Source organism: Dicentrarchus labrax, unplaced genomic scaffold (genome assembly GCF_905237075.1).
Source record: "Dicentrarchus labrax unplaced genomic scaffold, dlabrax2021, whole genome shotgun sequence".
Classification (NCBI taxonomy): Eukaryota; Metazoa; Chordata; class Actinopteri; family Moronidae; genus Dicentrarchus; species Dicentrarchus labrax.
In genome coordinates, this window is record NW_026136722.1 from 1,142,426 (window position 1) to 1,156,970 (window position 14,545).

A 14,545-nucleotide genomic window follows, 5' to 3' on the forward strand; every position below is an offset into this window, starting at 1 on the left:
AGAACCTCTCTTACACTAACCTGCTCCCAGCTCTGTCCCCCTGAACCTAACCACTCCCCAAATATAGCTTGTGAAAATGTTTAGGCTGGCAGAGTGCTGCAAAGAACCATTTGTCATATTTTTCAGCTCAGTACAGATGATCTATCAAGCTTGTGTTCTGCACAACACAGCCACATGTAGTAAATCAATCCCAGCGCTGTGTTTGAGAGTGATCTCTGACTGTCTCTTATGAAATAATACCCAACTCTGAAAACGCTTTTGTAGGCCCCGTTGCTCATGCCTTTTCTGTCATTTCATGCAAAGTTGAATGAGTCAGAGTGCATTAAGAGGGGAGGACTGTTGTGGCATGCTGTAGGAAATATCATGTTGCTGTTCCTGTGTTTAAATAGCCAGTGGTATACCAAGGATAGGGGCACCAGAGGATAGGCATCCAGAGACACTGTCACCAGCCAATCATGGCTCAGCGGTGGATGTTGCTAAAGACCACAATATGTGCATCTGCCCAAACTCACTCATTTGTCATTAAAATGTGGTAAGAAATTGTGGTGTGAATGTACAATAGGTCCAATTTTGTTTAAAACCAACGAGTACTGCTTTAAAATTAGTAACATTTGAAAAGTTGTTTTTTTTGTTGTTGGTTAATTTTTCCCAAATAAACAGACTTTAAACAGACTCCCTCCAAAAACAACAATCATCTCACATTAGCACCAGTGTTTGTCAGTGTTTGTAGGAAAAGTCACACAGAGAGAGACAGGCGTAGATATGCACACATATTTTGTGCATCTGTGGGATATTTTGCTGGTGAGTGTATAACTAGAGTGACTGAGTGACAGCAGTTTGTTTGCTTTGGGCCTTGGAGCCTGTCTTTACTCCCTGAGGAGCTGAGAGACAGACGGAGCTCAGCTTTTGTCTCCCCACACATTAATCCTTGGTTGCTCGCTCTCAAACCTGACGTATGTGCTCACACCTGTGTTGTTTTTTTCTGTGTGCCTATGCTCTGTATTGTAAGTATGAATAGGGGAGAGGGACGATTAGCGAGGTGTTTCCACTGCTCTGTTTGGTGGATCAGCTCACACCTCTGTTCTGTTTGTTATGTTTGTCTTGTCAGGGATCCACAGAGGACCCCAAATAGCTCGGGAGCTGCACGGGTCAGTTCGCAGACACCAAGACAGGTCGGCACTTTTCTCCACAAGTTTTTAAAGAATTCCTTTAATACCTGAAGTGTGCAATAGAGAGTGGTGGAAGGAGTACACAGATCCTCTGCTTAAGTAAAACTACTCATACTAAAAAAATACTTAATTTCAAGTAAATGTCTTGCATTCAAAATCATACCTAAGTGAAAATGCAGAAGTATTATCAGCAAAATGTACTATCTATTAAAAGTAAAACATAATTTTGCAGAAAAAGTGGCCCCTGTGACTGATCTCTACCCAAACTTTCCATGCCAAGGACTTCCATAATAGATGCAGACCACGGGTCTCCAATTTGAGAGGGGCCTCCCTACAACCCACTCAAGGACCCCTGTTAGTGCCTGGACCACAGTATGAAAACTACTGCTGTAGCTGATGGAGGTGGAGTTGGTTTGAACTACTGTATATACATTTAGGTGGTTTAGTCCAGTGTTTCTCAATCTAGAGGTCATGTAGAGTCACAAAATAAATCTGAGGGGTTGTGAAAGGATTAATGGGAGAGGAAAGAAGTTTGCAACATAAATTAGTGTTTATATTTTATATTTTCGACTTTCCCTCTGATCTTTCCTGTTTTTTGTTTGGTTGAACTTCTAACAATTCATACAATACATGTTCACATGCACTTAATAAAACCAGGTTACACAGAGAAACCAGGTTACTTGACATGTGGCCCCAACTAGACTCTACTTTTTCCATAAAGGCTCACAAGCCAAAAAGTCTTCAACAAGTGTACAAAACATTACCTCAACCATGACTTTAGAAGAAAGTGTTGAATCTAATGCCAATTCTTTTATCCAACAAAAATGTACACTGTGAGAACACTGGTGAGTGTGCACAGATAATGTTAAAACATCCAACCGTTGTCTCATCTTGTTACCTTTGCAAGCTCTCCGGTGAGAGATGGACTTGGTCATGTCCCGGTAGTAACCCTCTTTGCAGTAGTGGCAATGGCGTCCCGCTGTGTTGTGACGACAGTTGAGACAGACGCCGCCACTTCGACGGCCTGACAGTTTGTACAGCTCCATGTTGAAACGACAGCGTCGGGCGTGCAGGTTGCAGTGGCAGGCTGGGGTGAGAGAGAGAGAGACACACTGAACTTGTACTTTGACATTTTACAGATCAGCTAGTCATAATGCCTTTAAGTGAAATGATACGCTCAGTACTCAAATTTAAACAATCCCATGTGAAAACCATGAACTCCAGTTTTGCTGATTTTCATGTTTTCACTCCAGTTGCATGGTTACACAGTCCCCTGTCAGTTGAGAAAGTCCAAACTCTTAGACTCATGAAACCAAATGCATTGTCATCAAGCTGCAAAACAGTGCTGTTTTTCTTAGCTCCTGAAAAGCTGACATTTTGGAAATATGAGCTTGTTATCTCACAGCAATGAACTCAACACACACTGTTTACAGACCCTCCCATTTGTAATTGTGGTGCAGAGCCAAATGCCGTCGGATAAGATCCTGAGAAAATGCATTTACTTGAAAGACAAACTCTCCATCCTCTGGCATGAGTTTGTCATATTAAGACAACAGGTTATTGAAACAGATGGCGTGGTCTGGCTTGAGAATAATGGAGCCTCTAAAAGAAACGTCCTGGTTCAGGCTCTTTCGCTTGGCCACCTGCTTGTGAATTTAACCTCTGAACTCTGGTGATGTCAGGCAGGAAAACTTTCTTCCGCTCTCCCACACATCTGAGACTGAGGCTGGTGATTTATTGTCATTGCTATTTTCTCTCGTTAATATTGACCCCAAAGTTCATATTCCTCACGCACGATTTCTCTGATGGAATGTGAAAGTGGTCAGTATTAAGCTCATCTCACTAATACAAAACGTTTGACATTTATCTTTAAAATTAGATTTTTATTGGAGTAAATTTTTGTTTAATTATAGACATTTTTATTTCAAAATGCCCGTTTTCAAAACTCTGTTAATATTTCATGTCACTTTTTAAGAGTGTGGGTTTCCCGGCCCTTTTATCTCTTAGCCAATCACATGCTTGTATTTCTCATAAGTTAGCAGATCAACTACTACCAAATGTAGCCAGTTAAACTAGAGTAAATACATTGTCAAAGTAATTATGAATAAACTAAATGTAAGCTCATAGTACCGCGTCTTCATCATGATGCAAACCTAGCTGGTCAGCTGGCGAGCGAGGAAGTGTGTGCAGGCTTTTCAAGCTACATACATGTAATGACAGGTTAGTGATTGTGTCTGTGTTTATTTAAAGCAGACTGGTTGGTTGTTTTCAGAATTTCTTTTGCATTGCTGTTGCTCTAGCTAACAGGAGCTAACTGGTTAAATGTGGGGTCAGGTGAGGATCACTTTTCACAAATTCATTGATTTACAAATTCATGAAAAGTGACATTAGGAAATAAAAAGTGGCAAAAAAGAAAACACTGGGAAAAGATGTCATTACGAGATTAAAGCTGGCATTTGAGAAAGAGCATTTTGAAATAAAATGTCTGTTATCAAATAAAAACAAACTCCAATGAAACTTAAGTGAGACCGATGACATAACATTTCTTAATTGAGTTAATTTGTGAAATAATTCTTAAATTATTTCACAAATTATTGTTTTTTATACAGTTTATTGATGTGATTTGTTATTTGATAATTACTTATACAGAAAACTCCTCCATATTTTATACTGTCACCATCCTCCTGTTAGTGAGGTTTTAACTTTTAAGTTTCTCCTTTTTTTATTAGTCTGAGTCAGGCACGTACCATTCATATGAACAGCCCTCAAACTTCCTCACATTTCACTAATCTCTCCATCAATGCGCCCGTCTTAATGTTATTACAGGGAGATGCAGGCGATAAGACTGTCACATATGCTCCACGTTCATCAGTGGTCTGAATCACGTACAAACCAACTCACACCTGCCATTAGGGACGAGAGCTGGCAGGTGGTTGGGATTCAGAAACACTCCTCCTGAATGGGGGGCCCAGACGTACACACACACACACACACACACACACACACACACACACACACACACACACACACACACACACAGACACACACACAAAAAAAACCACACAGAGGTGTTTGGCAGCTGTCACAGGCTTATCTCCCTCACTTCCCTCCCCAGGGTGATCCAACACACACACTACACAAAGCTTTGAAGAACACACACACACACACACACACACACACACACACACACACACACACACACACACACACACACACACACACACACACACACACTCCTCCCTTTCCCTCTTACTCTTTACTGCTCTCTTATCCCAGATGTTATCTCCACTTAAGGGAAGTGTGAGGGAAAATGCAACAGGGTTTTTTTCATTAAGAGGAAATGGAATGCTCTTAGTTTTCGGTACTGAAGAAAGCCAATGCTGGTACTGTACTTTCATCTTCCAAAATATTCAGAGACAGATGTGTTTGTTGTAACACTGCAGTCACTTCAAAGAACACAATTACTTTTTTTTAAAAACAGCCAAAGACAAAAAACCAAAAGCAGGCTATAAATCATAATTGGTTTCTTTTTTCCAGCAGAGACAAACATGAAGTTAGTGATTCTCTGGGAGAAACTCTTTGCACACTGGTGTTTCTCAAAGGTAAAAATACGTCCTTTATTCTGTATGTATGTGTGTGTGTGTGACAGCATCATGAGACTAATAAGCGCTATCTCCACAGCTGTCCCCAGGCCCTTCTAATGAACGCTGCGCTATCTCATCCACACATCCCCACTCTGCTCCCACAGTCACTGCAGTAGTTGTCCAGCAGTGACAATAGCTTGAGCGCTGATAAGCCATGTTTAGAGCAACAGGCTCTAAATGCTACTCACAACATCTGTTGCACGTTTGCCAAGTAACTGAATATATGCACCATTGAAAAGCCAGGGCAGTGGTAACCCTTTCTGGTTTTATTCCTCAACAGTTTGTGTCCTGTGTGTGTAGAGACACTGCTCAAAGTAAGACGATATGTACTGCTGATGCTCATATATGTACGTGAAATCACTAAATGAAGCCTCGTCAGGTTAACTCAAGTACTCCTTCATCAACACCGCTAGTAATGTCCCAAACTTATTCATTTAAGTAAAGTAAAAAGTAAAATTAAACTGGGTGCTATTTGATACTGTCAACTGTATAAAAGTTAATTTTGTCCCAATGTTTTTGTTTTCATCCAGTCAGTGTAGAGATTGGTTTGGTCAGGTTGGCATTTACTAGTGGCAGAAGCTAGAGCGGCGCTGGGCGTTAATGCAATTTTGGCGTAGCGGCTGCATGGGGTATTGCAACTTCTGCTGTCATCCCATGATGCACACTGGCCCAGAAGTTTTCCAATATACAATCACTGAAAAAGGAGCAGCTGTAAAATGGTAAATACTTTTTTTCTGAGCATCACAAACCCCTCCAATATCTATATAGTCTAGCTATTTTTTTTAACTGTTCAACCATTACTCTTAGCTATCTGTTTCAATTATGTTTAGTTATCTGTTTAGCCTTATTTACTCACTTACTAAATAGTCCACACAATAAATTGCAACCATAGTGTTCAGGTGTTACAGCAGACTTGTATGTATTTTCCATTTTAAATGTATTTCTGTTTTTTCTAATTTGTTAACTTTTCTAGCTTAAAGCAGAAATGAAATTCCAAATATAAGTTTATAAAGAAGTGGTTACTGCAAATTAGCTGCTCACTGTGATTTTGTGCTGGACATTCAGAGTAACAAGATGTCTTTTCTGGGTCTGCTTTCATTTGGTTTCAAGGGCCTACTTAGAGCTATGCTATTCCAATCTATTTATGTTCAAGTGCCATCTATCAGGCTTAGCGAAGGAAGCGCTCGTGGTGGGTGTGCATACTGGATGAAAATTACGCATCCCACAGCTTGGTGGAGGCGGTTTTTCGCTCCGTCTACAGAGGAGAGCACACTTCAGAAACAATCAAACGTCTGTACATGATGATCTTTAATGAAATTTGGTTATGGATGATTTGAGTAATTCAGTGCCGCAGCAGCAGAAATGTACCAACCCTATCAACAGGTGTCAGATGTTTAACCATACATTGTGTGTGTGTGTGTGTGTGTGTGTGTGTGTGTGTGTGTGTGTGTGTGTGTGTGTGTGTGTGAGAGAGAGAGAAAGAGAGAAAGAGGCTGGAGGCCAGGTTTGATCAGCATTGAAAAGAATGCATCGCTTCTTCAGAGACGGAGAAAGATTGAATTCCAGCACAATTATTGTTTACTCAGGACCGACTCCTCTCTCACTGTGTATAATCCTGTACAGTCACTCATATCATGAGCTGACGACGTGTGCCAGATCAAACAGAGTTCATCACAGCCTGTAATCTGAGGAAAAGACAACACTTGGCCCTTAAAAGATTACAGAGCCATATTTTCATTCAACAGTTGGTTTAGTGGTAAGATTTTTCAGAGACACATTAACACATACAGAAATATACAAACTGTACATGTGTGTTTGTCTCTATGGGTTAGACACTATTGTGTGTTTCTTTAAGGGGGACATACTTTGTTTAGAGTGCTACTACACGTGGGCCTAACTGCCTGAGCTCTCATACACACACACTTGCATTAAATATACTTGATTCCAAGGGCTCAATGCAAAGCATATAGAGATTACGCAATGCTTATATAACAGCTGTATTGTATATGTGGGTGATGTTGCAGAAGTGTCAAAAGTGTTAATTAATTTCCATGAAGTGGAAATGCACTTTTTTATTTTGCTGTATTTGAAAAAAAAACAACTAATGCTTTGGATTACAGCCCACAAATTGTCAGTAACCTGGGTTAAAGTCCTGTGTTTGTTTGAGCCAACCACCTCAAAATGCCGATTTCCTCTCTCTTTATTCTACGTGACCTGACTTTGATGGTGGTTGCGTCCAGAAATGACACCAGAGCGATACCTACAGCGTCAGATTTTGAAGTTTGATCTGACCAAGCTGCAGTATGTGATGACTCGGGAGGATGAGGGTTGAGGACGCTGAACAGGCAATGATTAAGTCGGTGATTATGTTTTATTTTCTGGGAGTATTCCTTCTTGGGATTATAAAGACATCACTGAGAGTCGCTGCTCACATCATATTCCATAAAAATAGATGGCACAAATATATCATTATAATACTGGAAAGCTGGAAGTAAATCATAAATGAGTTCCGCTGTGAAGGTTCAATAAATCACTGTCATAAATGGAGTTTTATAGAAAAGTGGTATCAGCTGCCATGGCTCTAAAAGGGTGCACAGAGACCCATCTTTATTGAGGCCAACACTCAAACACAAATAAGCATTTCTGTCACACGGCATTCGTGGACTTTCTCTGATGTAGCACGTTTGACTCGGTAATGCACAAACATAAAAAGCGAGTGCTACGATCCGTCACCCTCAGCTGCTTCTAGGCCTGCTTCCACCAAGACGCACGTTTCCCATAATAAATATTTCGATCACACATCACTGCAGCAGCTGTGATTTTGATGAGGGCGAAGACAACAACAAAGGACTTCTACAACAAGCTCTCCAGATGATGAATCCTTTTACAAGTTTCCGGACTGTGTTTGATGATTTCACTCGAGGCAAAGAATGTAAACAGTGAAAGAAAAAGAATTGGAGCTGTTACAGGGAGATTTCTATCTCGCACAGGACGGAGCAGGTTTACGCAATGACCTTTGAGGACTGCTTCATCAATAACAACCCCCGTCACCTTGGTGTCACGTAAACAAATAAAGCATCAAAACGTGTGCCAATATGTGAATGATTTAAAGACCTTCTTTGATCAAGTTAAAAGAGAGATGGCATGGCAAAGACAAACAACAGAGTGGGAACATGAGGAGTAAGTGTATGTGATGATTTTAATGAGACACACATTAGAGGTTGGAGGATGTTTGAAAAATGAGAATACTGGGTTCACTTTGCAGCACCTGCCTCCGTGCTGACGAGCTGAGCTTTGTGGGCTTTTGTAGAAATTTCTATCACGTCATTCCATCAGAGTGTTTCAGACTTCTTCTGTTGTCCCTCTAGCACAGGAACAGGCGACCATCAAACATCACACTGCATCAAGTAATGGTTCCTTCTTTCTGGCTGAAGGTAATCATGAAAATCAGATTCTCTAAAGTCTTTAGTTGGAATGAAAACCTCCAAAAATCGTTAAGTTATTACAGTAGTAGTAGTATAGTAGTTATTACTGACGAAAACTGTATATGGTGATCCTGCAGCCCTGCAGCTACACTAACCAGCTTTTACTTTATGGCCTGTCAAACAGCAAGTGAATAACAAGTGAAAGTTAAAGCCAATCTACAGGTGCTTTTAGGTGCAGTTCTTTTAATGGCCACTAGATGGTAGCTTACAAAAAACAGAAAAAACACAAACTTCCCTGCTGAAAGACAAGAAAGTCAAGTTTTCTTTCACGAGAAGTTTGTATGAATGAATGAATCTGCAGGTTTTTCTCAAGAAACATTTATTTGTGGTCTTGAAACTTCAAGCCTCTCAGTGGGTGTTTCCCATTAACTGACATTTGAGGGCTGGCGTTGCTAAGAGATGGCTGTCAACCTTCGTGACTAGAGCATGTCACAGATTGTATAACCTACAAACGTTAATAACCTACAAGATGTGTTTAATATTTGCAGTTCAAAGGATCTTAATGTCAGTGTTGCAAAAGTGGACATTTGGGAGGACCCAGTGTACGTTTGTTGTAACTCGAAAAGTTGACTCGAAAAGTTGAAGCTACCACCTGTGAGGCCATCGGAATTAAAGTATGAACTATTTTTAGTGCTGCCGACACAGATACCAATCTAATCACCAGTTTACGAATAGTCAGCCAGAATCAAAAAGTCCCACCCACTGGTGAACACACATGTAGGGGGTGCTATCATGGCAAAAAAAATCAATAAAACTTATTTAAAAAATAAAAATTTGAATACACAAGCTAAGCAAACACCACATATATACAGTACATATATATACTAATTTCTTAGCAAAAATCAATTTTTATTTCATTTGGACATGACTGATTGATCCCTTAGATCCATCGCATTTGTTTCAGGCTCCAGCACATTGCCCACCCAGGTGGCCAGCCCACTCAGGTTGATTGCAGACAATCAGCACTCTGAGCTGATCTCTGGCACTAAAGGTGATTGAGCTAAGTATTGGGAGAGCAGATTTGGGATGAAACTCTGCTCCTGTTAGCAGCACTCTGGCTTGTTTAGGGCTAGTGTGTCAATCCATGGACATGTTGTTCTGGCTTGAGTCCAGCAATGAATCAAGCTTGATGTATGATAGTGATGCAATTTTGTCAACCTCTGCCTATTTGCATCTTTTTGGCTAGTAACAACTGACCAGATGCAGCCAGCAGCAACCACAAACTTTAAGGCTTCAAAACATCCTTTCAGAAAACTTTATATGACAACACATTGATTTTTTCTGACAGCATCCATTACTGCTGTCCACTCCAGAGCTGATATCAAGGGCAGAGGCTAACAGGGCAGCTTAGCTGCATCTGCCTGGTTGTATTAGGACAGATGCTATCAATCTAATGATGCCATCATGGTCAATTTGGCAGCAACACCTCTGTTCCCTGTGGGGAGTTGTGTCTGCTCTGCTACCATAACAGCACACAGAGAAACATAATGACCCATCACTCAGCTCACCTTTCACCTCTAAGGAGCTGCCAAACCACACAAGAGTGCACTTTGTGCCTGAGACCAGATAAGAGATGAAAAGGTATAAGCTGAGCTAATGAATTGACTTATCCCCATGATGAAAGGCTATCTAAAGCCATCTCACTCTTTCTACTTCACCCAGGTCTGAGCACGTTCCTGTGTCTGTGTAAAAACCTGTTGCTCACTCTGTTTGTCCAGTTCTAGCCTTAGTGTAGCTATAAACTGATCTTATCAATTTTCTTGCCATATCAGATAGAAATCTTAAGGTAGGGTAGGATAACTAGAATTTTATGACATGAAAGATCTTGTTCATGAAGCTTTTTTGCAGCTCACTGTTATGTACTATACCAGTTCTATTATTACTATTACATAAGGGTTTGGTTGTAAAACAAGGAAAAATATATTCATTAATGTGCAGATCATTATCAAACATTTTACCAGAGACCTGTATGCTCTTGTAAATGTCTTTAAACACAACAAGGATATGGCAGCTCCAACAAAAATAAAATATAACTCTGTCTCCTAGAAATTGTGTTTATATAAAACTAATTTGCAACAGCAAATGCATTTTGAAAGAATTGTATTGCAGACTGGATAACGTTTCATATCAACATAATGGGGAAATGTTGTTAATTAATGTATCTGGCAAGTATTCCCCGCCCCCCCATTGGTACTGGCAGCATTTAGGGAAAGATCATGGGCTGGTTTAATATAGAAATAGATCCCACAGATGAGAGCGTGGATGTGAACCCCGACAGATAAATGTAGTGCTTTGTTCAAAAATCATTGCCTCTGATTGCAATCCAAGCAGCTCTTTGTCACAACAACTGAATTGGGAATAATTTAGTAATATCTATAAATGTAAATGATGGTTGGATTCCACTACACATGATTTGTCTCCTGCATCCTGGGCATCAGGGTGCTATAGTGTTTAGTGAGACCTCCTTAACCGGACAACCTGAGTTCAAGCCCTTGTGTTGGGTCCTTGAGGAAGACAATAAATACCTATCAGCTCCGTGGGAGCTTCTGTAGATAAGTCTGACCTCTGACCTCCCAGGAATTTCCCCATACAGATAGATAGATAGATAGATAGATAGATAGATAGATAGATAGATAGATAGATAGATAGATAGATAGATATTAAGAATAGTTAACATTTTGGTTGGAAACATCCTTTAAGATGGTACTGCCAGCACTACACTGTAAGTAATATGGAATTACAAACATTGCCCAGGCTTTGCAGCTCATGGGTATGTTAGTTTGTGTTTTTGAGGTCTAATAAGGTTGTTTTTATGCCACCAACCTCTCGGGACAAGTAGCAGAGTACTCTGCCTAATGCTTGTTGTAACTGTCGATTGTTGTAGCATATGTGTGTATGTGTGTGTGTGTGTGTGTGTGTATGTGTGTGTGTGTGTGTGTGTGTGTGTGTGTCTATGTGTGAATGTGTGCTTTCCACGTGACACTTTGTCTCTCCTCTCTGCAGACTGCTTCCCTCAGTGTGGGAATGAGTCTCTCCCCCTGACTTGTGCGCCTTGTCTCACCGTGTAGCAAGCGGTGATGTCATGGGAGGCGTTCCCTTTCTTTACGAGTGCAGCTCTGTGATCTCTGGTGGAGATCAATTAGCTGAGCAATCAGCCCGCCCCGTGCTTTTGTGTGAGTAACTGCTCGTAAACCGTTTGGTTGCCTGGCGAACGGGGAATGCACTGCCTCAACATAAACAGCCACCCAAGTCAGCCTGGCCAAAGTAGCACTCCAGACTCCTTCTCGGTACAGTATACCTTATGTCATTAGGTAATGCAATGTGACATCAGCTTACGCAATGTACCATTAGCCAAAGTAATTTAAGATTAGGTGGTAATAACGTGTGTGGGTCTTATTAATGACCTGTTAGTGGTGACGGTGACGACAACAGTAGTTCAAACAGGCTTTAATGACAGCAGGTTGATCTGCATTGACCGTATACCCTAAATAACACCAACTATATCTGCTCTGAGAATTGCTGTGTATTGCATACATATTAGATGCCCTCACATTCACAATGTACTGCATTTGTAGGAAGTGAAACATGTCACAACCCCTATGCAGTATGTGAGCCCTGAGTGATCTGAACCATGACCCCTTTTACACACAGGAAAATAGAGCTGACATTTTGTAGCAGCAACATTTTGTAATTGTGCAATCAGTAATGACCAGAGTTATTCACTCCAAGTTCTAAACAGCCGCTGCTAGGTGGTGCCAATGATAACACACCCTCTCTTATGAATAATAATGCATAATGGCCGGCATATCTCAGCCCATTTATCCTCTTGTTGGAGGGTTGGGAGCTGTCCAGGGGAGGCGGGAGTGGGCGTACTGCTGGTTCAGTTTGCTGGAACGTATGCCATGTAATTGCAACAATCTCGCCTGGGATCTTTGTTGCATGTCACTCGTTTTCTATCACCCATTTGTTTTGTCTTTCTATACTCTGAACTAAAGCAGCAATGGCATGAAAAAAAATGGGAAGAAATAGCAGCAAATGGGACAAAGAGGGACACAAAGAAGAGGGGGAAAGAAGAGCATGTATATTAGTGTCGGCTATTAGCTTTTTTATTTAGCTTTTCTTCAGATGTCTGGGCCTGTTCTCAGAGCCTCGCTTACACCTGATCCTTTTACACCACAGCAGAGGTTGTGTGTTTAAATGTTACATTTAGCCAAATCTTGAATTGAGTCACTTTATCAGATGTGAGGTTTGTTTCCTGGGCGACCACTAGACTTAAAATGACCAATTAAAGCATAAAGCTGATGGATTTGTGGAGGAACATCCTGCTGTCACTGGTTGGCAGGAGCTTGGGGCGTTGACTGGGGAATACTTCCTCTTTATGTGTCTGGTGTGTGTGTGCGCACAACCAGACATACAGCTCCGTCAGCAATTACACATGCCTGCTGTGACTGTTGTTAAAATATTCTCTTGAGTAATAATCTCATAAAAGCTTACTATTAATTTCTGTTATCTGTGAGTTTGTGTTTGATGCCTTGTATATTTTCCTTGATGAACTGGTTTGCTCCCACAGTGTAGGTGTGGAAACAGGCTGACTGGAGCGCTGATCCTTTCCTTCCTCAAGTTTATTTCCTCAAGTTTATGGGAGAGGTGATGAAAAGGTCCACGGTCATCAAGCTCGATAAGCAGATTCTGTTCCCTCTGTTCTGTTTCTAAAGGAAAAAGTTTTAAAAGTTTTTACTGTATTTGGATAGGTGTACTTAATGGATACAAACAGGCTTTAAAGCAGTGGTTCGATCTTTCTTTTTCAGACGTACCTTACAGTCCTTTTTTTAACCTTACTTAAACTGTTTACCCCTTTCTTTTATCTATTTTAACCATTTAATCATTCTTTTAGCTAACCATTTGAACTGTATATGCAATACTTTTAACTATTGTGAGTGTGACCTTTTATTCAATATTTTAGGTACTTTTAAGTTGTGTCAGTTGTTTACTTGTTACATTTAGAAAAAAATGTATCCACCGTTTTACAGCTGCTTCTTTCACCCTGTAAGCTTATTGAGAAAAAAGCCTTTTTGTGCCTGGTTGTGAAATTGGCTTTAAAGGCCAGAGCTTCATGGGGGCTTGGTACAAGTGCAACTGGCTGGGAACCACTGTTTTAAAGTATTTTCTTAATGCACAGTGTTTCATCCACATAGCTATCAAATTATTTACATACATTTTCATTTATCCCACCTAATATGGAGTTCACTAGGCTGTATTCAAGACTCGTTAGTTTAGGAACATTGTCTCTGGTTGCCAGGATCCTTAAGTTTACTCACAAGTTTAGTTGGTTAAAAAAGCGGTATGACAGATGACAGATGTAGCATAAAATTTGTGAGTAATGCAGTCTTTAGTGGCACCATATTGTTTCTGTGCCTATTCTACCCTTTGAACCAAATTGTCTAAATTACTGTAAAATCCTTACTCCTTGTGTCTTATGAGTAATTTGGATAATAGGGGTTTTGGTTTGAGTGTTGATACAATTGGGAGACATCTGAAAATCACCCACTTATCCTAACCATAATCACCAACTTGAGGCTGACCTGAATAGTTTTCTCCAGTTGGGAGCTTGTATTTACAGTAAACCTGAATGCAGCATAATTGAGCTTGTGGTCAGAGGGGACGTTCTCCAGACTAAACCTGTATGAAACATCTAAACAGGGCCAGGTTGCTGTGGGACTTTGCTGGCCAGTGTTAGGCTGAGGTCCAAATCTTCCCCACAGAGCAGGGAGGTTATTTTAACACTCTGGCACGTGCATTCTCCGCTGTGTTCCCCTGTGCAGAGGGAATAAGGGAGATGGAGGCAGGAAGCCACTAGGTTGTAAATCATAAAGCCGAGGTGACAATCCATCGTTCTTGTGGCATGTTTATTGTGCTTTTCTCCCCTTTTCTCCACGGGCCTATTTATAACAAGCCACATCCCCATGTCAAAAATATCTCTCCCGCGTGTGTTTTTAGATTGCATCAAAACATTTAACCCTATAACTCACTGCTCAAACATTAATTTCAAGTGCAGTTATTTTCTTCTTTTTTTTTTTAGTTCATAGAGACACTGACTGAGTCCTTGCAGTAATATGGTGTGTGCTCTCTACTCAAGCAAGTGTTCAACTCATAATATGACTTCAGGAAACCTTAAGGAAAAAGGCCACAGCCTGAACATTGTAGTCACATTGTCTCTGTATAGGAAGGAAAATGTTAGGGAATTAAT

The 14,545-nt window shown here is 40.7% G+C and overlaps 1 protein-coding gene across 1 annotated transcript in view; it reads right to left on the bottom strand.

Moving 5' to 3' along the window:
- Window positions 1-14,545, bottom strand: part of LOC127356372 (netrin-1-like) — a 44,024-nt gene that overhangs the window by 16,029 nt on the left and 13,450 nt on the right. The window contains exon 3 of the mRNA XM_051388057.1: window positions 2,068-2,256. Within this exon, the coding sequence (XP_051244017.1) occupies window positions 2,068-2,256 (189 nt within the window). The remainder of the gene's footprint in view (window positions 1-2,067; window positions 2,257-14,545) is intronic.